The sequence below is a fragment of the Odocoileus virginianus genome, chromosome 6 (assembly GCF_023699985.2).
Source record: "Odocoileus virginianus isolate 20LAN1187 ecotype Illinois chromosome 6, Ovbor_1.2, whole genome shotgun sequence".
NCBI classification, from domain to species: Eukaryota; Metazoa; Chordata; class Mammalia; order Artiodactyla; family Cervidae; genus Odocoileus; species Odocoileus virginianus.
This window is the reverse complement of record NC_069679.1, coordinates 18,917,492-18,942,404: the sequence shown is the minus strand read 5'-3', so window position 1 is coordinate 18,942,404 and position 24,913 is coordinate 18,917,492. Positions and strand designations below refer to the sequence as shown.

The 24,913-nt window shown below is 45.0% G+C and overlaps 1 protein-coding gene across 1 annotated transcript in view; it reads left to right on the top strand.

Annotated features, from left to right (window-relative positions):
• RYR3 (ryanodine receptor 3) overlaps window positions 1-24,913 on the top strand; it is a 546,114-nt gene that overhangs the window by 352,454 nt on the left and 168,747 nt on the right. Inside the window, 7 exon segments of the mRNA XM_070468944.1 lie at window positions 76-112; window positions 1,894-2,057; window positions 5,002-5,167; window positions 11,808-11,894; window positions 12,325-12,551; window positions 15,587-16,382; window positions 18,771-18,971. Coding sequence (XP_070325045.1) covers window positions 76-112; window positions 1,894-2,057; window positions 5,002-5,167; window positions 11,808-11,894; window positions 12,325-12,551; window positions 15,587-16,382; window positions 18,771-18,971 — 1,678 coding nt within the window.

Sequence of the window (24,913 nt, the reverse complement as noted above, 5' to 3'; positions counted from 1 at the left end):
GATCAGTTGCCTGTCAGACTTGTGGGCTTCTTTATAGAACTGAAGAACTAAAACATGGATTATCTTCCCCCCCAGGAAACAGATGCAAGAAATACTCTCTCAAACAACAACAGTAAGTAAATGTGCTCAATTATGGTTTTAATTATTGGATTCTTTGCCATGCCTGGTAATATGCCCCTTACAGCAAAGATCTGTCTAGAGATTCTCTTTAATTGCCAATTACTCTGCCTTTTAATATCCATCTTAATGCTTCCAGAACATATCTATGGCATCTCTCAAGTGGGGGAAAGAAAAACAGTTATTCAGTGCAAAACAGAACTCTACCTAGAGCATCTAATCGGGCATCATTCTGTACTTGGTGTCCACCAGGGACCCAGCACTGCCTTTCTGATTGAAAGGAACATCAGTTGAGGGGGAAAGGGGGGCTGTTAATTTAATCCTTTTGTTTGCTCTTTTATGTAAACTTCTGTGAATCAACTCTCCCATCTCTCTGAGCAGTGCCAGGATTTGACTGTTGAAAGCAGTCAAATGAGCAAAAGGAGCAGGGAGCCAGCCCAGAAGATGGAGGCTGCTTTTGGTTCTTTTTCTATAAACAGTGGTCAGAAAGCAGTGCTTCCTAATTTCTTTCTTCCTTTTGAGCTTTCCTGGTGGTTCAGTGGTAAAGAATCTGCCTTCCAGTGCAGGAGATTGGGATCTGATCCCTGGGTCAGGAAGATCCCCCGGAGAAGGAAATGGCAACTCACTCCAGTATTCTTGCCTAGGAAGCCCCATGGACAGAGGAGCCTGGTGGGCTACAGGACATGGGGTTGCAAAGAACCAGACACGACTTAGCAACTCAACAACAGCAACAACACATCTTTCTTTAGCACCTGACCAAAAAAAAAAACCACAAACAAAACTCTTTGTCAGAAGGGCACATCACCCCTTCTATAAAGTTATCCTGCAAGCCGGTATTCGTAGGTTAATTGTCAGGCACAAGGTTCTTGCCTTGGCGTGTCACACACTTGCTATGTGCAGAGCACTGCAGTGAGTACCCTGTATCACCTTCCCCCTTAATTTCCACTGCAACCCTGGGAGATGAACAATCTCTTGCACTCCAAGACACGGAAGACAAATGACTTGTCTAAGGTCACACGATTAATAGCTGCCAGGGCCAAGATTCTAGCAGAGGTTGTGTCTGGCTGACTCTTTTCTCTTCCAATCAAAAAACTGGAGATAACAACAAATACGAGGACTTCATTTAGAATAAATGTGTTCAGTTTCATAAAGAAAAGGATGAAGCAGTCACTTAACTCGGTGCTTCAGTTGCTATTACAACGTAGTGATAAACTTCACAAACTGTTACAATGCCTACCAAGAATGGCTGTAGTTTTCAGCCCTGCCTGTCACTGAGCCTAATGACCATATGAAGCACATTTGGCCACAATGTGGGCTTTTTCTTTTGTAGCATCCTTTTTAAGACTTGAAAAATATATCCCTGGACTTCCCTGCAGAAGTGGCAAGTGGCCTTGTTCTCTGAACCTTGACTGTTCTCTCTGAAGGCACAGACAGTGCCCAGCTCCCCCCAGCAGCCCGGGGAACCAGAAGAGGGTGAGGGTTCTATGCTGACCGTTGAGTGGCTGCCCCTAATCTCTGCAGTAGCAGCATCTTCTGGGCAGAGGGTGACAGATTAGGTGCCTGACTGTCTAGGTGCTAAAGCACAACAGAAAGCGGGAAAACAAGGAAGCCAGGTTCTCTCATCAGCCCTGCCCCTCGTCCAGAGAGCAGTGGTAAGCTCCAGTACAGAGTGTGCTTTCTAAGCAAAGGAGCCAAGTGGGCTGCTGTGTAATGCCTACCTCGTGAGCCCATTCCCCCCAACTGGGGTCACTCACTCCATCTGTGGTCTCTCCTCAGCAGTGCTACTATGCAATCCGCATCTTTGCCGGACAGGACCCCTCCTGCGTGTGGGTCGGATGGGTGACTCCGGATTATCACTTATACAGTGAAAAGTTTGACCTGAATAAAAACTGTACTGTGACTGTTACTCTGGGGGACGAAAGAGGCCGAGTCCACGAAAGGTAAGAGGACTTCCAAGGGGCAGGTTTGGCCATCAGGTTCCTCCCTCCCTCATCCAGCAGTGTTTTTCCTCTCTCTGCTCACAACTCAGAGAAGGAAACATCCCAACTTCTATTATAAAGAGGGAAAAAAAGCACAGGCTTAAAATCCTTGCGTGAATGAGCTTGGGGCGGGGTGGTGGAGTGGGTTCTATGGTTGAAGAAGTTATTATCAGCCAAAATAAAGGGCAGTTTCATTATGTATATAAAACATGACCCAGGAATGGGAAATACAGATGGACAATTGAGAGGTCTAAGCTCCCTCTAAGTCTTTTCTTTGTGATTTCTGGGCAAGTCCCAAGTTCTGCATCATTAAAACAAGCCAGAGAAAAATCCTCAGGTGCTTGAGGGAAATAAATTCCAAAGAAATAAAAAGATGTACCACATCACACAGCAGTTGATCAACTCAGAACTCCCCATCCTAAAAGTTGGTAATGGCTTGAAAGAATAAAGACCATCAAAGAGACATGATGAATTCAGGAATAATTACCACTGGGTAGAAATTATGGATCTTGAAGAAAAACATGTCTTAGTTACACCCATATCCTCCCACTAGTCCACTAGAACTGCCATCAGAAAAAAGATCTTTGGCCAGCAATGCCCCAGAGATGAACCAGCAGACTTTATTTCCACCTCAGTGAGATTTCCTAGAGTCCTTGCCCTTACAGACTTATATAGAAATGCAAGAAATTGGTCCTCATGCTGACCTTTATCCCTAAAAATCCAGGATGTTTTGCAATCAATGCTCTTTAGATGCTACTTGCTCATCAAAGTCTAGGGGCCGAGGTCAGGCGTGATTGCTGTGTCCTGGGAGACCGTGGTGGCAGGTAGTTAAGAGGACAGAGTTTGGAAGCAAACTGCCCCCATTTTAAACTGGGTTCCAGTGCTTTCTAGAGGTGTGACTTTGGGCCTTAACCACCCTGGGTCTAAATCTCCTCATCCATAAAATGAGAATAATAGTTGTAATCTAACAGTGTTATGAGGGTTGAGGTAAAACATAGATAAGTGCCTGCAACAGTGCCTTGACCCAAGTACTCAATAAACATTACTCGTTACCATAACTGAGTGTCCATCATGTTATGAGACCCAAAGGAGATGTTGTGACCAAACGCAAATTCTGATTTGGTTACAAAGGAAAGTATGTGAAAGCCCTTGTCCAGTCCAGACTTCACTCTTCAGCCAAAAGAACAAAAAGCCAGACGGTGTCCTCCAGCTGGGTCCCTTGCTCCAGTTTTCTGGCTGAGCCACACCAGACTGATGACTATTTATCTGAGCCTCAGTCCACACTCATTGAGAAAAGTATGTGATACACTGGCACCTAGAATAAGATGCAGTAAATAGTAGGTGCTCAAGAACTCTTGGTTCTTTGTCTTGTATAATAAGAAATAAACACGGGATCAATTTTCAGATGCTTTCGGGCATTTCAAACTTGAGCTCTTTAAAACAGGGCCAAAGTGTAGCACTTCACACTCCCATGACTTTCATACATTATTAACTGAATTCTGTAGTCATCAATGTACTTAGCAGTCTAATCACTGGGAAGTAATAGTAACACAGCTGCAGTTTAACCTTAATGAAAATCTAGCAATGGCTATAACTCACTTGAAAGGAGCAGTTTGCATTGGCTCTGCCTGAGGGCATTTACACTGGGAAACCAGCCCCACTGGTGCCCTAGAGAAGAGGCGAGCAGAGGAGGTGAAAGCATGCTTACAAAGGGGATTTCTAGTTGTTGGGCAAAGTGATTGATAGACTTCGAGAATCAGAAAGAACCTGGGAGAATTCTAATCAAACTCTTGGCTTTCCAAGGCAAAATCAGATCGACCTTAGAAAGTTTAAAGGGCTGATGTAGTGTCCCATATAGAGTCACTTTCTCCTTTGTATGTGCTTAGTCACTCAGTTGTGTCCAATTCTTTGCAACCCCTTGGACTATAGCCCGCCAGACTCCTCTGTCCATGGGGATTCTCGGGGCAAGAATAGCAGAGTGGGTTGCTATGCCCTCCTCCAGGGGATCTTCCCAACCCAGGGACTGAACCCAGGTCTCCTGCATTGAAGGCAGATTCTTTACCGTCTGAGCCACCAGGGAAGTCCTTTAGCCTGAGACAAGTCATCTGATGCAACTTTAAGTTCTCAGGCCCCTCAGATGGACACGCCAGGGCTGGGCTTGCCCTCAGCCATCATAAGCGGCTCTGGGAACCCATGTACTGCTTCTCCAGGGCCCATCCAGTGGTTGAAATCTTACCATTAAGAAATTGGGCTTTGGGGCTTCAATATCTTTTGGTTATTATAGTTGACATTTTCATCTAAATGCCTATGATGGAGTTTTCTTCGTGGGGGTGGTAGCCAGCTAGCTGAGAAAGGTACCCAAGTGTGTAGGTATAGAAGGGTGAGGGTGCAGAAGGCAGGACTCCAGACGGCTGGGAGGGCAGGCAGTACAGGTCAGGAGGCGAGAGGACATCAGAGATTAACCTTATACATTTTGCAAGTCTTCCGTGGCCCAGGTCTGCCATCCTAGGGAATGTGGGCCTGCATCTCAAGTGTTCAGCGGCCTTTTGCCCTGGCACTGAGCTGGGATTCAGGACACAGACCTTTTTGTTCCTACCTCTTATACTAAACCTCTCTTTAAGTCCGCATGCACCTTCAGTTCTCCCTTCTAATACTGTGGTCCCTGTTATCTGTTTGAGAAACGTGAATTGACAAGGAGCCAGGAAACAGATGACCTGAACACTCTGCTCTTTGAAGCAGATAAATTGCCACATTCCTAAACTCAGTGAATTCACTTAAGAAAAACAGTTATTGGGGGCTGATTGAAAAGCTTCCCTGGAGGCTTTGGGGGCATTTCAGTCCTGAGTCTTGACTGCAAACTGCCCCAGTCCAGGTTATTCTGTCTTTTGCTCTCTTTGGCTCCTAGCGTGAAACGCAGCAATTGCTACATGGTCTGGGGTGGGGACATTGTGGCTACATCCCAAAGAGCAAGTCGCAGCAACGTGGACCTGGAGATCGGCTGCCTCGTGGATCTGGCAATGGGCATGTTGTCCTTTTCTGCCAACGGGAGGGAACTTGGCACCTGCTACCAGGTAGGAGTGGCTTCGGGGACCATGACGGTGGCATCCCAGGCCTGGGTACTCAGGGCGCTGCTCCTCAGTCTTTTGCGTGGTTGGCATCTTCACCACAACACATGGAGTTGATGTACCCACGTGGTCCAAAGCCATCTAGGAAAACAAACAAGAACAAAGTGACTTCATTTTGTGCAGAGAAGGAAAGATCTTATTTATTGGTTGATTAGAAATGCTGGTCATCCTTCTAGAAGATAAGAAGGCTTTTCTGTGGTGGTGGGCTCTGAAAGGCTATTCATTAATTCCATCAGTATTTCCTGTGCAACTTTCACATTACCTATACTATATAAGATGCAAAGTCTAAAAGGTCAACAGAGGTACTCCTCACTTTAAGAAACTTCTGTGCTCAAAATATAGACCTATAAAAACGGATTACTTTTCCAGGGAGTAGTCCCTTTGCAAAAAAGGTTATTCTCATTCACTATGGCTTCTTTGCAGGGTCCTTTAAAAACTGTATTTACGTAAATAATGTATCTCCCTCTTTCACTGACTATAAACTGACAGAACTCCTTGGGGAAACTATCAACTATATACATGTAGGTTTACCTGTCATTAACCGCAAGAAAGCTAATCTGCTTTAAGTTAGATTTTTCACCTTTGTTGGCCAAGTAAACTTGGGAAATGCCACAAATTATATCTTCCTTGCAGTAGAGTGTTAGTACAGGAAAACTTTAGAAAGAAACCTAGCCAACCATTTCTCATTTAACCAAGAAAAGCTTTTTTTTTTTTTTTAATTTAACAATTAGTAATATTCTGTCAGCTCAGAGTTCTACAGAGCATACCATGAGAAAGGCTAAGTTAGGGAATTAGATTTCTGTATTAAACCTTTTTGACACTTCAAAAGTAGAATGGAAAGCTTCCTGTATGTATGGATAGAGTGTTATTCAAGTTCAGAGAAGGAGGAGTCTGCTTCCATGGAGAGTGGTCAAAAAAAATTTGTTACAGAGAAATCTTGATTATGAAACAGAATACTTCCAGGTAGAGAGAGAGGTATGTACTCGGTTGAAAGAAGGGCACAAAAGCATAATGGAGATAAAGGCATGAGTGATGTCTGTTTGAGGAATGATGGACAGACTAGAGTGGGTAATGGTTGGTGGTAACAAATTTGGAAAGGTAGGGAGGAATTAGGAAGCACTGAGGAACTCCGGAAGAGTTCTCAGGACAATGGCAAACAGTGTTGAGGGGAGCTCAGCCAACTACAGTGGATAAAAAGCTCTGCTGTGTGGCTCCTTGTGTCAATGGCTAAAACCCCAGATTCCAGAATCAGCCCAGGTTACAGCCTCCAGGCTGAAAAGCCTCAGCCGTTTGTCTGGCTTGTAGTTGGATAGCAGGGGTCTGTAGCCGCCCCAAATCTGAAATGTTAAGTGAGTAAAAACACAGGCAGAGCCCTTTCTGGGGGCCAGGGGCAGCCTGCCAGTGTGGCGGTCTTCCCCAGCACCTCCTGCAGTGGGTAGCCCCCTGCACACGCCACTGGGGGCTCTCCCTCCTCCTGGAAAGAAGTGGAATCATCACCACTACCCAGCAGCTGGGACCCCACCAGCCACTCCCAGAAAGAGGCCTTTGCCAAACCAGGCTTTGAAGCAGAAAGTAACATACTGTTCTTCTAGTCCTTTCTCATGATTCCACCTTCCCCTCCCCTCTGAAGTCCCCTGAGAGGAGGCTTATATACATTACTACCGTCCTTCAGAATCCATTAGCTTTTTCCCATTAACTTTTGAAATGAGTTTGACTAAAGGGTCCTCCCTGAGCTGCTGAGAGTTCCAAGGCATCTAATCACATTTAAGGTCCCTAAATAAATAAATAAAACCCAAACCATGGCATTTGCAGCAGTTATGACTTGCCTGCTTCAGGAAAGAGCCTATGATGATAAGAAGATGTTAGAACAAAGAGCAGATCCTCTGCCATTTGTGTCCCGTCTTTCACAGCAGTTCCTGGATGATGTGAAGCTGGTCAGTTGTCTGAGCTGCCTACTGGTATCTGCACCCCGGGGTGGATGGTGCGACTCTATGTGTGTAAATCCTCATGACTCTGCTCAGGGCTTCCAGCCAGCTCCCACCCTGAGGTGGGAATGGGGAGGAGGTCAGGGCTCTGAGCAGGGACCCTCCGGAAACTCCCATCCACCCAGCCCCCTTCTCATTCCCGACGAGACAGTTAACGTGTCCAGCCATGTGTCTGGTCTCCCAGCCCTGGGATAATTATTATTCTGCAGTTGTAGCCATTTTCATTTTTCAATTATCTTGAGCAAAGCAGGGTAGTAATATTTATACACTGGCTTTCCATTCAGAAAGGACCAGCAACCAAAATAATAAGAGAAGGATTCTCTCCAAGGTTTCCAGACCTCCCCCATTAAATACTGCGACGCAATCTGAAATGCTTTTTCTGTCTTACTTAATGTAATCATGGGAGAAATGAGAAATAAAATGTATGTTCAAGAGATAGTCCTCAAGTTACTGCCATCCCAGCCACACAGCTCTGCGAGACGAGGCCAGCTGTAAGATTCAGATTTACGAGAGGGGTTACCTTTTAATTCAGGCTGTTTCCTACACCCTGACCTTCACACATGATTAGAGATAGAATGTCCATCATTGCAAAGACAAAGTAGATCAGCCAGCGATAAAAAGTACCTTAAACACAAAGGGAAGAAAGTCCATGGCACTTCGCGGCAGCCTCAGATCTGGACTTGCTGCTTATTCCGTCAGGCTGCAGTACCCCCTTCCAGAATATAAGCTCCTTGAGGGTGGGGGCTGCCTCCCCCTCCCGGGTTCACTCCCGTATCCCTGCACATGAAACTGTGGTACCTGGCACCCAGGGAGTGCTTGCTAAGTATTTGTTATCAAACCGACCAACTTGGCTGGGAAGTCACTAGATTTTTAGTTGCTGCCTAACAAATTACCACAGAATTAGCAGCTTCAAGCAGCATCCATTTATCATTTCATGGTTCCGTAGATTTGACTAGGTTCTCTGCCCAGGTGCACACGAGGCCAAAATCAAGGTGTCAGCTGGACTGAGCTGGCTCTGTCCTGAGGCTCTGGGCAACCTCCCTTGCAAGCTTCTTCACGTTGTCAGCAGGATCCAGTTGTGGTTGTGGGCAGAGGTTCCGAGGTCCCCACTGCCTTAGTGGCTGACCCATCTCTGCTCCCAGAGGTACCCATATTCGCTCTCATATGGCCCTCTTCCATCCTTAAAGCCAACAGGGGCATACCTGGTTCTTCTCATGTTTTGAATTTCTGGTTTTCCCTTCTGCCCCCAGCAAGAGAAAACACCTGTTTTTAAGAATTCATGCGACTGAATTAGGCCCACAAGGATACTGTCTCTATCTTAAGGTCAGCTGGTTAGTAGCCTTGCTAACAGAATCAGTTTTGCCCCATGACGTCCAGGATCACAGGACTAACCGAGGGGTCAGGAGGGCCATCTAGGATATTCCACTTACCGCACCATCAGTTGCAGTTTCTTTTCTTATTAAGGACACCCATCAGGAGCTCACACTTGTGTGTTCTTGTTATTTTGGTGATTGAAGAAAAGTTTCCATTGTTCATTGTGGTGGGAATGTACTCTGATGGTAGAAATAAACCAATCCCAGAGCATCCATCCTGCATGCGTTAAAGGACCTCCTCTCTGCAGGGAAGTTTGAGGAGGACCCTGCCATTTGACTGGGTAGCTTATGACATTTGCAGCGATCATTCCCAAGGGACCTAAAAACATGCGGCCTTCTTCAGCCTGTCACTCCCCATGATGGTATGATTTAGTTCAGCATCAGAAATCTCTGAGTGAGTGCATTTCTCTCTCTTCCACCTGGCCAATTCAGGCAAAGTTTTCTCACCCACCAGACCTCTGCTTGCTTCAAGTTGCAATGACCTGAGAGGCACACATTGTTCTAGAATGTTACCTGTTAGAGTATTTGAGAAATCTGGGGCCAGGCTAAAGATGACTCTTGCCTTGTGACCAAAGTCACACAGCAACAAATCAGAATTTCCCATTTGTGTCTATCACCCATAAACCCAGATCCTGGCACAAAGCAGGTATGTGCTAGGCACTAAATAACTGTTGAATGTCCGCAGTAAAGCTTATTTTAGGCATAGCCTAGGCAGTTCTAGCAGCTCCGTCCCTACCTATTAGTTTTACTAGCATCATCCTTTCATAATCATCCAGAGGTACCTGAAGCATCAGATATAAAGCAACTGTATTATCTGAAACATGAGCCCACTGCAGTATGCTTGAATGCCATATGCTGGGAACAAGCCTGGTGTTTAACCAGTCTGGCCTCTTCATCATAAGCCGACAGCTGTGAACCAGACAATCCTTTAAGTCACTTCCAGTCTTAAAAATGTGTTTATAAATACTATGTCTAAATGCATTGAGGAAGTTTATTATTTACAAGAAGCCTGTAACAAATATCCTGGCAGAAAGGAAAATCGCTATATTCATTTTCTATTGCCTCATTAACAAATTACCACAAACTCAGTGACTTAAAGGGCCTCCCAGGTGGCTCAGATGGTAAAGAATCTGCCTGCAATGCAGGAGACCCAGGTTCAATCCCTGGGTCGGGAAGATCCCCCTGGAGACAGGAATGGCAACCCTCTCCAGTATTCTTGTCTGAAGAATTCCATGGACAGAGGAGCCTGGCATGCTACAGTCCATAGGGTCGCAAAGAGTCAGACACAACTGAGCAACTAACACTTTCACTTTACTTTCAGTGACTTAGAAGCATTCATTCATCGTCCCATGGTGTCCATGGATCAGGAGTCAGGGCACAATATCTGGGTCCCAATTTATCTGGAGTCAGCATCTCCCAAGGCTGTGGTCAAGTTGTCAGCCAGGCTTCATTCTTTTTTATTTTTTAATCGTGCATTAGGAATGATGTTTCCTAGGCTCCTTTTTTTAAAAATTTAATTGGAGGCTAATTACTTTACAATATTGTGGTGGTTTTTGCCGTACTTCACAAGAATCAGCCATGGGTGTACATGTGTTCCCCATCCTGACCCTCCCTCCCACCTCCCTCCCCATCCCATCTCTCAGGGTCATCCCAGTGCACCAGCCCTGAGCACCCTGTCTCATGCATCGAACATGGGCTGGCGATCTGTTTCACATATGATAATCTTTTCTGGAGCTTGGAGTCCTTTTCTAAGTCCATGTGGTTGTTGGCAGAAATTCAGTTGTTTGCATTTGTAAAACTCGGGCTCTATTCCTTGCTGGCTGAAGCCAGGAGCTTAACACTCTCAGCCCCATGAAACCCCCTGGAACTCCTTGCCACATGGCCCTCTCAAAACATGGCAGTTTACTTTTCTGAGGCTATCTGTAGCAACTTCCTCTCCAGTCTGCTGAAATGGAATCTTCTGTATAATACAATCAATCAAGGGAGTGGCAGTCCTTTAGCTTTTGCCATATCCTGTTTGCTGGAAACAAGACAGAGATTCTATAAGAGGTGATTGTACAAGGGAGTAACTCACTGGGGGACACTTTTAGGGTATGTCCACAACACCCAGAAGCCCCTAATTTGATGGGTCGGGAGAGTTGTAAGCATGTCCTAATGTCTGAATTTGCTTAAAGGTAAAGGACTTTAGTCGGTGGGATTAAAGTCGCATTCCTTCTTCTGTGGTCCTCCAAGTCTGATTGAAAGTTCCACATCGAAGTAAATAAGTGATAAATGAAGCCCCTGATGTCATAAACATATCAATTCTCATGCCTCATCTAAGCGGCATCTAAAAGGCAGTTGGTGAATCTCACACTATTTAATGTAAGAGGTAAATCATAGAGTGAGGGCGGGGTGGAGAGAAGTCCAGAGGAACCAAGTGAGGAGCAGAGGTTCTGAGGGAGGAGCCGGGCTCTGGGGGCAGCTTCTTCATGGAAGCACCATGTGGTCCTTGCCTGCAAAGTTGGTTCTCGACTGGGGACACTTCTCCCTTCAGGGACATCTGGCCATCTCTGGTGACATTTTGAGTTGTCGTGACTATGGTGGGGTGGACGGTACTACTGATATGTTAGTACATAGAGGCCAGGGATGCTGCTAACTACCATGCAATGCACAGGACAGACTTCACACAGAGATTTACCCAGCCCAAACTATCAGTAGGACTGAGGTTGGGACATTCTGCTATAAATCCCCCAGGCTTGCCTGACCACTGCCGTGTACCTTCCGAAAGAATACTGAAGTCACTCCCTGCCCTCACTCGTCACCTCCCATGGGCAGGAGTAATGCATGATGGTGCTCCCCAAGGACCAGGGGTCTCCTTGAGAAGAGCGAGTGCCCTACGTTGTTCTGTGACCAGAGCACACACTGCCTCTGGTGGCCAGATGGTAGCTCCTGTCTGTGACTGCCCTCCTGCGCGCTGGAGAAAGCTGCTGGCTTCAGTTACCTGACAGGGAAAATGAAAGAATGGGAGACCACTCAACGCTGAGTGGAGAGAGGAGTGTTGAAGTTAGGAACAGTGACAGTAGCTACCATCGGATCTCTGGGAATTTCTGAACAGTGCCCAGCGAGCAGCCAGCTAGCCGTCCTCTTTCCCCTCAAGTTAGAATGAGGATGTTGCTTGAAACACTCATGGCTTAGCCACCTAGGATTTTATAATTTTGGGCAAACCTCTGGATTTGTTCTGGTTTCCAGGTGGAGCCCAATACCAAAGTGTTTCCAGCCGTCTTCCTGCAGCCCACAAGCACCTCTCTGTTTCAGTTTGAACTTGGGAAGCTGAAGGTATTTATCTGTCCCTTGTCTAATGCTGTATATAAGAAGATGCACAGGCCATTATGGGGAGAAGCTCAGGCGTGAGGAAACCAGGAAATCTGTGACCTCCTGCTTCTCAAATGCCACCCCCCCCAAAACCTCTACACGTCCATGTGAAATTCATGCAGCAGAACATAGGTTCCCACTTTCCCCTTCTACCACTTCTTTTGGGTGCCAAAGGATTAATGGATGCTCGTATAACCCATCATGTCAGGTCTTTATTAGTGCTGGAGGAGCCCTCATTGGTCCCTGGATACATCTGTCTCTCTTTAATGTACGGCTCACTTTAATGTACTTAAAGTGTTGCTTATCACTGTTGCTTATTGTGGGCCGGGTGGCTTGTCCAGTCACTGAGCATCTCTGTGTTGCATGCATCTGACGCCTTTCTGCCTTGCCCCAGAATGCCATGCCCCTGTCGGCAGCCATATTTAAGAGTGAAGAGAAGAACCCCGTCCCGCAGTGCCCGCCGCGGCTGGATGTCCAAACTATCCAGCCTGTGCTCTGGAGCCGCATGCCCAGCAGCTTCCTGAAGGTGGAGACGGAGAGGGTGAGCGAGCGCCATGGCTGGGTGGTGCAGTGCCTGGAGCCCCTACAGATGATGGCGCTCCACATCCCGGAAGAAAACAGGTAGTGGAGGGGCCCATGGAGGAAGGGGAGGAGTCAGGAGCTGGGCGGTGGGGGTGGAGTCAGGGAGGCAGGACCCCTCAAGCCGGGCGGAAAGGGGGAGGGAGCATCCTCATTGGCCAGGGTCCAGGGTGGTTGCTGATTGCCCCAAAGCGTGAGTTTCTCTTTTCTTTCCCTTCCCCACTTTAATTATTCACTCAAAAACAGGAGCAGGACATTCACCATGATGTGCCATCCATGGTGCTCTCACTGTAGCTCCAAGTTCTGCTCTCAGGGACATTTCCATGCCTTAAATTTTAAAAGGCATGGTCCAGAAATCTTTTATGATGGCCAACACTGGGAAGAATGAGGCAAGCCTAGATTGCTCGGAGAACCAAGAAGCAGGCTCCTGGCCCCCTCCTCACTAAGAGATGTTCCTGTTTTATGGCCTGGGTTCAGTTCCAGTGCTGCCACTTGCTGTCTGTGGCTCTTGACTGATCTACTGATAGACCTCAGGCTTCAGTCTCCTCATCAATACAGTGAGATCAATGCTCACTCAATGGATTGCTGGGAGGGAAGAAAGGAAGTTGTATAGATAAAATCGAGTTCAGTTTCAGTTCAGTTCAGTCACTCAGTTGTGTCCGACTCTGCGACCCCATGGACTGCAGCACACCAGGCCTCCCTACCCATCACCAACTCCCAGAGCTTACTCAAACTCATGTCCATTGAGTCTGTGATGACATCCAACCATCTCATCTTCTGTTGTCCCCTTCTCCTCCCACCTTCAATCTTTCCCAGCATCAGGGTCTTTTCAAATGAGTTAGCTCTTCGCATCAGGTGGCCAAAGGATTGGAGTTTCAGCTTCAGCATCAGTCCTTCCAATGAATATTCAGGACTGATTTCCTTTAGGATGGACTGATTTGATGTCCTTGCAGTCCAAGGGACTCTCAAGAGTCTTCTCCAACACCACAGTTCAAAAGCTTCAATTCTTCGGGGTTCAACTTTCTTTGTAGCCCAACTCTCATATCCATACATGACTACTGGAAAAACCATAGCTTTGACTAGATGGACAAAGGTCGTCAAAGTAATGCCTCTGCTTTTTAACATGCTGTCTAGGTTTGTCATAGCTTTTCCTCCAAGGAGAAAGCATCTTTTAATTTCATGGCTGCAGTCACCATCTGCAGTGATTTTGCAGGCCAAAACAATAAAGTCTGACACTGTTTCTACTGTTTCCCCATCTATTTGCCATGAAGTGATGGGACCTGATGCCATGATCTTAGTTTTCTGAATGTTGAGCTTTAAGCCAACTTTTTCACTCTCCTCTTTCACTTTCAAGAGGCTTTTTAGTTCCTCTTCACTTTCTGCCATAAGGGTGGTGATATCTGCATATCTGAGGTTATTGATATTTCTCCTGGCAATCTTGATTCCAGCCTGTGCTTCATCTAGCCCAGCATTTCTCATGATGTACTCTGCATATAAGTTAAATAAGCAGGGTGATAATATACAGCCTTTCCCTATTTGGAACCAGTCTGTTGTTCCATGTCCAGCTCTGTTGCTTCCTGACATGCATATAGAGTTCTCAAGAGGCAGGTCAGGTGGTCTGGTATTCTGGTATTCTTTCAGAATTTTCCACAGTTTGTTGTGATCCACACAGTCAAAGGCTTTGGCATAGTAAATAAAGCAGAAATAGATGTTTTTCTGGAACTCTCTTGCTTTTTCGATGATACAACAGATGTTGGAAATTTGATCTCTGGTCCCTCTGCCTTTTCTAAAACCAGCTTGAACATCTGGAGGTTCACGGTTAATGTACTGTTGAAGCCTGGCTTGGAGAATTTTGAGCATTACTTTACTAGTGTGTGAGATCAGTGAGTTCAGTGTGCTGCTGCTGCTGCTGCTAAGTCGCTTCAGTCGTGTCTGACTCTGTGCGACCCCATAGACGGCAGCCCACCAGGCTCCCCTGTCCCTGGGATTCTCCAGGCAAGAACACTGGAGTCGGTTGCCATTTCCTTCTCCAGTGAATGAAAGTGAAACGTGAAAGTGAAGTCGCTCAGTCGTGTCCAACTCCTAGCGACCCCATGGACCACAGCCTACCAGACTCCACCGTCCATGGGATTTTCCAGGCAAGAGCACTGGAGTGGGGTGCCATTGCCTTCTTTGTGAGTTCAGTTTATGGACATAGAATTAAGTAAGTTTTACTTCTGTGAATGTTATTATCCCTTGATCACTTGGACAGGAAAAAAAAAAATGGAGGGCAGAGCTACACTGACATCTGTGTAGCTCCCATTTAGGTATTCCGCTGGGTCATGGACAGCAGCAGCAGCACACGCACGTGTAAGGAAGGAGCAGAAAGGAGGAGTCCTGCCAAGTAAACTAATTGCAAAGGGTCCTCAGATTCTCAGTGAGAAACGAGACAAAATGGAAAAGTAGAAGCAGAGATCAGAGCCCATGCCCTGGGCCCCCACACCAATACACAGCTAAAGATCGTTACAGTCAGGATGGAGAAAGTGAATTGACAGCACCAACTCACCTCAGGTTAGAAAGTGTTTCCTCTTTGGACAAGAGTGTGGGCATGTGTTTATTTTCAGGAAAGGGAAAAACCCTATGGCTGATGGTAAATTAGAGATTACGTAGATGTGGCAGATGGTAGATTGATGGAGTGCTTTAGCTATATCTTCTTCAAGGGCAGAGGATGTCCTTGAGCCTACAAATAAGAAGACAGAGTCACCTGGCATGGACCTGAAAGCTCTCTGTATTGAGGTTTGGACGTTTGCCTAATGATGAGGACTTGCATGTTTGGTAAGCTAGTGTCTTCTCTAAGTCTTTCAGACTTTTGGGACCCTTATAGTTAGAAATAGTGGATTATCAGGAGCTGGGATATGGACCGAAACTGCGAGAAGGATAATAGCCTGTAAGACTCTATCTGCTCTGCCTTCCTTGGGTTGCCTGAAATCCGGGGATTCCCAGAGTGAGTGCTCTGCTGAATCCTGGCACACGGGTTCGCATGGAGGAAGTTCACATTCCCTCCGCACGGAGCAGCTGATTGCCTGTCTCTTGCTCAGGTGTGTGGACATCCTGGAGCTCTGCGAGCAGGAGGACCTCATGCGGTTCCATTACCACACGCTCAGACTGTACAGCGCCCTCTGCGCCCTGGGAAACAGCCGGGTGGCCTACGCCCTGTGCAGCCACGTGGACCTGTCCCAGCTCTTCTATGCCATTGACAACAAGTACCTCCCTGGCCTCCTGCGCTCAGGCTTCTATGACCTGCTCATCAGCATCCACCTGGCCAGCGCTAAGGAGAGGAAGCTGATGATGAAGAATGAGTACATCATCCCCATTACCAGCACCACCAGGAAAATCCGCCTGTACCCGGATGAGTCCAAGAGGCACGGGCTTCCTGGGGTGGGCCCAAGAACATGCCTTAAGCCAGGGTTCAGATTCTCCACCCCCTGCTTCATCACCACCAACGAGGAGCACCAGAAGCAGAGCCCCGAGATTCCCTTGGAGCTTCTCAAGACGAAGGCGCTGGGCATGCTGACGGAGGCGGTGCAGTGCAGCGGGGCTCACATCCGGGACCCCGTCGGGGGGTCCGTGGAGTTCCAGTTTGTGCCTGTGCTGAAGCTCATCGGAACCCTGCTGGTCATGGGGGTGTTTGATGATGATGACGTTCGGCAGATCCTCCTCCTCATCGACCCGTCTGTGTTTGGGGAGCACAGTGGGGAGACGGAGGAGGGAGCAGAGAAGGAGGAGGTGACGCAGGTGGAGGAGAAGGCTGTGGAGGCTGGGGAAAAGGCCAGCAGGGAAGCTCCCATCAAAGGCTTGTTGCAGACCCGATTACCGGAGTCCGTCAAGCTGCAGGTAACCCCAGGCAGCCAGCATCCTGCCCTTGGAAGGAACTAGGGAGGGAGACAGGGCAGCCTGCTGATGAGGTGTGCACTGTGGACATGGGCCTGAATGTGGAGTGGGGCAGAGATGCTGAGGGAGGGCACCCCCTGGTCCTGCTTGTTTCTAAGCTGGAAGGTACTCTCTCAAAGTGAAAGTGTTAGCTGCTTAGTCGTGTCCAACTCTTTGCGACCCTATGGACTGTAGCCCACCAGGCTCCTTTCTCCATGGGATTTCCCAGGCAAGAATAGTGGAGTGGGTTGCCATTACCTTCTCCAGGGGTTTTTTCTGACCCAGGGATCAAACCCATGTCTTCTGCATTGCAGGCAGATTCTTTAATGTCTGAGCTACCAAGTCTCCCTAAACCAAAATGAGAATACCAGCCCTCATCAATAAGGCACATGCTTTAGAATTATTTTTCTGGTACCAGCGATAGATTTTCCCTGATCTTATCTCCGACTCCTTGGGACTAAAGGGTTTATTGGTGAGATCTTATCTAGAGACAGGGAGGAGCCTTTGGCTGTGGAATTGACCAAAGGAGCTGGCTTATAGGATGACAGCCCTCATCACCTACTCTCATGCATTGCCATACCCTGATCACCAGGCTGATGTGGGCCTGTTATACTGGCATTCAAAGAAAATGCCATCTGAGCTAAGAGTCCTGCTCACTTAGAGTTTCCCCCTGGCATCACCTGAGGAACCTCAGTATTTCTTAAAACATAGTCTTACTACACATGAGCCAACATCAGTGATGTATTGAGGATGATGGTGATTTTGTCTTTTCAGCACTGAGAAAAGAGAAATGAAAAGAAATAGAGGAGAAATTGACATAGTATTGTAAATCAATTGTACTTCAATAACATTTTTAAAAATTAAAAAAAAAAAAAAAAAGAAAAATGGAGGAGAGGAGTTTGTCTTAGTGGAGTGAGCCTGGTCCAGGCATTCCTAGATTTTAATTCCTGCTCCTCGGCCACTTACTAGCTAAATAAATTTGCCAATTTAGTAGCCCATCAGTCTTAGCTTTATGATTTGTAAAATGTGGATGGTGATATATTAAAACAATATTAAAATGTTTTTATAAAATATAATTTTAACTATATTTAGCATAAAATATAAAAAGTAATCTGCAGTTAAGTTCTCTTATCCAATGTGATGGTGGTTATTTCATCAAAGCATTAAATATAGAGCAGAAGCATAACAAATTTCACATATGTACCTTAAATATTTTATTAAAACATATAAATGTGCTATTCTGATGGAGGGCCAAGACCTTTTCTTTAATGTGAGTTCCTGACTGGCACATAGAATCCTCTCCTCCATGGATATTACCTGTCATGCACCGTCTATGATTGCCAGTCTGGGGTCTTTAAGGTACAGTGAGGTCTAGAGGTAATCGAAAGCAAGCTGAGTGCAAAATGCTTCTGGATTTTTGTGATTTTCCTAATTTTTTATACTTGTCTAACACTTAATTTTAGCGTTGTTTTTTTTTTTTTAACTTGCCTTTCTCAGATGTTCCCTAGTCACTCAACTTAGTTTTCCTATTTTATTGACCCACATGACTTTAAATGGTAGTTACAGTCACAAGGAGAACGGGTGTAAGAGATGGGTCCCAGTTTACCTGGTGGGAGCAGAGGCTGTTCTGGGCGATGGCACCCCACCACCAGGGGCCTTGTCTGTGCCCAGATACACTGAGGGTGCTCCTTAGTCATGTGTGTGGTGTTAAGTGGAGATGGGTGAATAGAACTCCTGCTTTACTAAAACTCAGGAAAATACACATAAAGCATGGCAAGCGCCTGGCACAGTGTCTGGCAGATAGCTGGTGCTCAGTAAGCTACAGCTGTGGTTTTTCTTATTAGTATAAATTCTAGTATCATAAGATTAGCTATAACAATCCCAATAAATTGATCAAACAGTGCCGATAAGCAAAAGCAATGAAAGATTCAGAGAGAAACCAAAGACTCACTTTCCCATCATCCAGAACCAGAAGACGTCAGGAAAAAGACTCAGTCCTCAGATGTACTGTTTGGTGGTGGTCTCTGTACTGAGCTTAGAGCCCTGGGAGAGCACTCTCCTACATGCTGTTCTGTCTCCACAGGCAGACGTGCTCCATGTCTAATGAGCTCCTTTTCCTCTTGTGGTTGTGGTCTCCGCAGTGAGGAACTAGGCTCCAGCTTCAAATACTAATCCAGAGTCGTCCAGTAATAGCCAGCTTGGATTCCAGTAATAGCTCTGTGGTTACTGTGTAACACTGGGCAAGTTGAATTGTCTAAGCCTCAGTGTTACCATCTGTAGATTGGGAATGATCATTGCATCACCAGTGGACATGAAATGTTGTCATATCCTCACGTGTGCACACTTTTACAGATGTGTGAGCTGCTCAGCTACCTCTGTGACTGTGAGCTGCAGCACCGGGTGGAGGCCATTGTGGCCTTCGGCGACATCTATGTCTCCAAGCTCCAGGAAAATCAGAAGTTCCGCTACAACGAGCTCATGCAGGCCCTGAACATGTCTGCGGCCCTGACCGCCCGGAAGACCAGGGAGTTCCGCTCGCCCCCACAGGAACAGGTGAGAACCTTCTGGTCTGTTCCTAGGGAAGAACTGCACCCTCTGGAGCAGGGTACACACAGCCTTGATGTGAAAGGGGGTGGGCAGCCATGAGAGCTAAGGGAGATGGAAAGACCTCAGCCAGCACCAGCAGACAGGCTAGTCCTGGGCTGAGGAGCTGATAAGCATCTCCAGCCGTCTTGGGTGGAAAGATAACCTTCTGAAACCACGTGGGGAGGGGGCCAGGCTTTCTCCCATCCCGCCATCCCACATGCCAGGGTGTCTGTCAGTAAGGCAAAGGCCAGATCACATCACATCACTAGACCAGCATCCTGTTTCACCCTTTAGAAGAGTTTTTGTCCAGTCCATCCAAAAGCCACTCCTCTCCATCAGAGAACAGCAGAATATGGTCAGCATTTCCTGACTCGTGAGGGCAGGTGCACAGTCTTCCTCATCCAAGGGGCCAAACCTCTTACCCAGTTATGGAGACTCCCTGGAATCCCCCCCAACTCCAGCTCCAGGAAGCCTGGAGAGCAGACATTGAGCGAGGGAGTCCCTTCTGTGATGTTCTGTCTCCATTCTCTGTGGTCCCCACCTCAGCCTCACTCAGATGGAAAGCCTGCTTGGAAAAGAATGAAAATCCTGAGAAACTTGCAGATAACAGAGGGACATCTTGTAAAATAGTAGTTTCCAGTCGTCCCTGCTGCTCAGCTGCTCACACATATCCTGTAGGCCGTTCGGCAAGGCTCCCTCAGTGTTCAAGAGAGAAGATAGATCTCTCGGGGAAGAAATTCATTTTCTGTCTCTGAAACCAAATCTTTGGATCTTATACATATTTGATAAGCAGCCTATCCATAAATTGTTGTCAGTATAATTATCACCACTTTATATTAACGACTCCACTACAACTTGGTCCAATTACTTTCCTAAAACCTGTTTTATAGGCTACGGATATTTATACTGGCTTAAAAGGGAACCACCTCTCTGGGCTTTTTAAGATTCCTTTGAATGGTACTGGCCTTGATAAAGAGCAGATGGAGCTTCACAACCCTTTGCTAGAGGCAAAATAAGAGGCCCTGAGGATGGATGGGAGCAGATACTTTGTGCTGTGCTAAGGAAAATGCAGTGAGTGTGTAGTGAGCGAAGTGCAGTGAATTATTCTTGAAGGCTTTACAAATGTTGTCAGGCTGCTTTTAGACTGGCAACAGGTGTGAACATTCCCTGTTTCGGCTGGGCAGATGCTGACTCACATTTGTGAAAAATGGGATGGCAGATGATGTGGTGATTAAAACACCGGTGTTGGCTTCAGAGCCTGGCTGCCATTCCGGCTCTGCCATCACTCATGGTATAGTCTGGAGCATATTACTTCTCTCTGTCTCAATGTCTTCAGGCTGCAAAATGCAGAAAATGTTTGTGAAAATCCCATGAGATAATTCACTTAGATCGCTTGGCAGGAAACCAGCCACGTAGTAAACATTCTATAAGTAGGAAGAGCTGTCATCAGTTTTAGTGTCAGAGGTATTTGCATTTGCCTCGTGCCGTGTTAGCTCAGTTGGTAAAGAATCCGCCTGCGGTGCTGGAGACCCAGGTTCAATCCCTGGGTGGGGAAGATCCCCTGGAGAAGGAAATGACAACCCACTCTAGTATTCTTGCCTGGAAAATCCCATGGATAGAGGAGCCTGGCAGGCTACAGTCCATGGGGTTGCAAAGAATCAGACACAACTTAGTGACTAAACCATGTTCTATGACCTTCTGTCAGTGAACCAGTGACTAGAATTTACACATGTTTTTCTGGCATCTCCTCAGTTCAACCAGGACTGCATTGTCCATCTGACATTACCTTTATCAGCACAGCTCATGATCCTGGCTCCTGGGGAAGAACCCTTTCACTCTGGCTGCATTCTGCCTCCTGACCTTCTCTTCTGCCATCGTCAGGGCCCACCATCACTTCCTCCTCTAACCTTGTAGGCAGTCCTCTGAACAATCATTTCAGACCCCTCTCAGAAGTCTGTCTCTTAAGAACTTCTTTCCTTATGTGTTAGACCAGTGATTCTTGAACAGACATCAGAATCCCTGGAAGACTTAATAAAACACAGATTGCTGGTCCCACCTCTAGAGTTTCTAATTCAGTAGGTCTTGGGTAAGTCCTGAGAATTTGCATGTTTAGCAAGTTTTCAGGTGATGCTGAGGTGCAGGGACACTCTTACCAAACTCAGTGGTCTCCTTTGCCACCCCTCCCAGAGTATTCATTTCTAGAATAATCTACCATAGAACTTTCTAGATAATTAAGAAGTTAATAAAGGATTTGGAGGATTTCAATCAATTTTAGGTCATAGGAATGCAAGATCACTTGGAAAATAGGATATATAGGAATTAGAATTTTAAAACAGTGATATGATTACCTCACTCTTCTGTTACTTTTGAGAATAAAATAGAGATTTTCAGCCCTATATCCATTCACTGTTTAAAAAGATGAAATAGAAACATACTTGGGGGGTGTAACAAGTACAAAGGTAGGTAAAGCTAGGATTAGTCCAGTGATTGTTGGCAAATTATCCAAGCATAGTCAGCAAGCCTTTCACTTTGAAAAGGACTTCATTAGAGGGTATGACCTGTAAAAGAAAATTCAGCTCACTCCCATTTTTAGTTATGCCCTGAGGGCTCCCACTTGCTTCCTAAGTGTTCCACTAAAAGGAAAATCTTTCAGTAAAGAAATTAACTTTCTGATTCTTGGAACCAGATCCTCAGATCTTATTTTAATGAACAGCTCATTGATATATGTTGCTGATACAGTTACCATAATTCAGCCAATTTTACCATCATGAAACAACTACAAAAATGATGTTTCCAACCTGTTTTATGCATATTATATAAACAGTACCTATACTTTCAAAAAATTATTTGCAGTAGAAGCTCTGAATAAGGATCTTCCTAACAATATTAAATAAGGTTCATAGTTTAATAAAAGATATTATAAATGTTTTCACCTAGAAATCCCAAACAAAAGGAGAAAACACCCCTTTGCCTGGTGTTTGGGTTACCCTATATGATATAGTAAAATGGATAAGATTACCTCTGGTTATTTTTGTTTATTTATTTATGGCTGCAGTGGTTCTTTGTTGCTGTGCATGGGCTTTCTCTCTAGTTGTGGTACACAGACTTCTCATTGCAATGCCTTCTCTTGTATGGAACTCAGACTCTTAGCACAAGGGCATCAGTAGATGCGGGTTCAGTAGTTGCATCTCACGGGCTTAGATGTTCCACAGAGTGTGGAATCTTCCCAACCAGGAATTGAACCTGTGTCCTCTTTATTGGTAGGTGGATTCTTAACCTCTGGACCACCAGGGAAGTCCTACCTCTAGTTATTACTTCAGTGCCTCCAGATATTTACTAACCAGAGTCATGGGTCTGTGGAAGAATTTAGACATCTAGGAGTATGAGTGTTAGCTTTATTTTTACCAAATTTTCATTAATTTCTAATAGCACTTCTTTCAATTATTGATGTAGGCAGCAAAGCAAATACTTGACTTTGTCACCCACAGAGGTTATATATTTTTTCATATGGTATCACAATGGTTCTAATACTTGGTAATATCATTTACATTCATCACTGGTTCAAGATCACAGTGGGTATGAGGGCTACCCCTAGATCTTTTTGTCTAATGAATTAATAAATAAGTATAAATATTACTATATCACAAATATGTTTTTTATGATCTTGATAATTAGATTTCATTATAACTGTTTCTCTTTGTAATCCCTAACATTTTATTTTAGGTATTTAAAATATTAATTTGAGAAAAATATCCATGGGTTTCACCAGACTGTCCAAATAGTACGTGCATGCTTAGTAACTAAATTGTGTCTGATTCTTTGCAACCCCCACAGGCTGTAGTTTGCCAGGCTTCTCTGTCCACGAAATTTTCCAGGCAAGAATGCTGGAGTAGGTTGCCATTTTCTATTCCAAGGGATCTTCCCAACACAGGAATTGAACCTGCATCTCTTGCATCTCTTTAATTGGCAGGCAGATTCTCTTCTAATGAATCACTGGGGAAGTCAGTGTAGTCCATGGCACAGAAACAGTGAAGCACCTCTGACATAAAATTGTACAGGAAAGGATGATAGGCTGGCTGCAAAACATAAAACTGACATGTCAAAAAAATTCTATAAACACAATTAAAAGCTCACTAAAAACTGGGAAATGTATTTGGAATTGTGATCCCATGGACTAGCCTACCTACAGTAGGCTCCTCCATCCATGGGATTTTCCAGGCAAGAGTATTGTAGTGGCTTGCCATTTCCTTCTCCAAGAATATATATTACCAAGAGATAATAATCTATAGAGATGTGCAAAGCACTTGCCAATTAATTTTTAAAAGATAATCACACAACAGAAAAGTGGAGGAAGAACATGGATGGGAAATTATAAATGATGAGATGAAAACAGTCCTTCTGTGTGAAAAAACAGTTCAACCTCACCAATTAAATGCAAGTTAAAGCAACAGGGATATGACACTTTTTACTCATTAGATAGGAAAATATTCGAAAATATGTTAACTCTCATTACTGTAATGGAGTTGGCAAAGTAATACACACTCTTGTATAAATTTGGTAATATTGCAAACTGTTGTGAGTTTTCTGGAGAGCAATCTGGCAATTCATATCAAAAGCCATTAAAATGTACAAACCTTTTGATCCAGGCATTTCACCTCTATGAGTTTATCCTAAGAAAATAAACAGAAATGTGAACAAAAATTAAGTAAAAGTAAATTCAAACCAACTTTATTTACAGGGATGAAAAAAATGAAAGCAACTGAGATATTTCAGAGCAGATCATTAATTTTACATACATTTTATATAAATTGCTGTTCATCCTTGTGATGAAATGCAGTGCACCTGTAAGAGATCAGGTTAAGAACATTTTTTAATGCTTGAGATAAATTAAGTTGAAAAACTGAGTTTCAAAAAAGTCAAAAACCACTGCAATGATGTAAAGTAATTAGCCTCCAACTAGTAAAAATAATTGAAAAAAAAAAAGTCAAGTTAGATTCTAATCTCAATCTGCCTACATAGAGATATTAACTAAAATATTAACAGCAGCTATCTCAGTGGGAAGATCTCAGTAAATTTTATTCTTTGGTTAATCAAATTCTGTATTACCTTTATAGTCAGAAAAAAGTAAAAGCTACTTTTATTTTTTTAGCAACTCACAGTTTATGGCTTTATTTCATTAGTGTATTATTTACGTCTTTGTATTCTCATGACCCATCTCTCCAAAGATCATTTAAGATCATCATAAGATCATTATGCATGCCTTGAATGCATGACTTTCTTCTCAGAATCATGCATTCCTTCTTTTTTTTTTCATTTATTTTTATTAGTTGGAGGCTAATTACTTTACAATATTGTAGTGGTTTTTGCCATACATTGATATGAATCAGCCATGGATTTACATGTGTTCCCCATCCTGAACCCCCCTCCCACCTCCCTCTCCATCCCATCCCTCTGGGTCATCCCAGTACACCAGCCCCAAGCACTTGTCTCATGCATCCAACCTGGACTGGCGATCTGTTTCACCCTTGATAATATGCATGTTTCGATGCTCTTCTCTCAGATCATCCCACCCTCGCCTTCTCCCATAGAGTCCAAAAGTCTGTTCTATACACCTGTATCTCTTTTTCTGTCTTGCATATAGAGTTATCATTACCATCTTTCTAAATTCCATATAAATGCATTAGTATACTGTATTGGTGTTTTTCTTTCTGGCTTACTTCACTCTGTATAATGGGCTCCAGTTTCATCCACCTCATTAGAACTGATTCAAATGAATTCTTTTTAATGGCTGAGTAATATTCCATGATGTATATGTACCACAGCTTTCTTATTCATTCGTCTGCTGATGGGCATCTAGGTTGCTTCCATGTCCTGGCTATTATAAACAGTGCTGTGATGAACACTGGGGT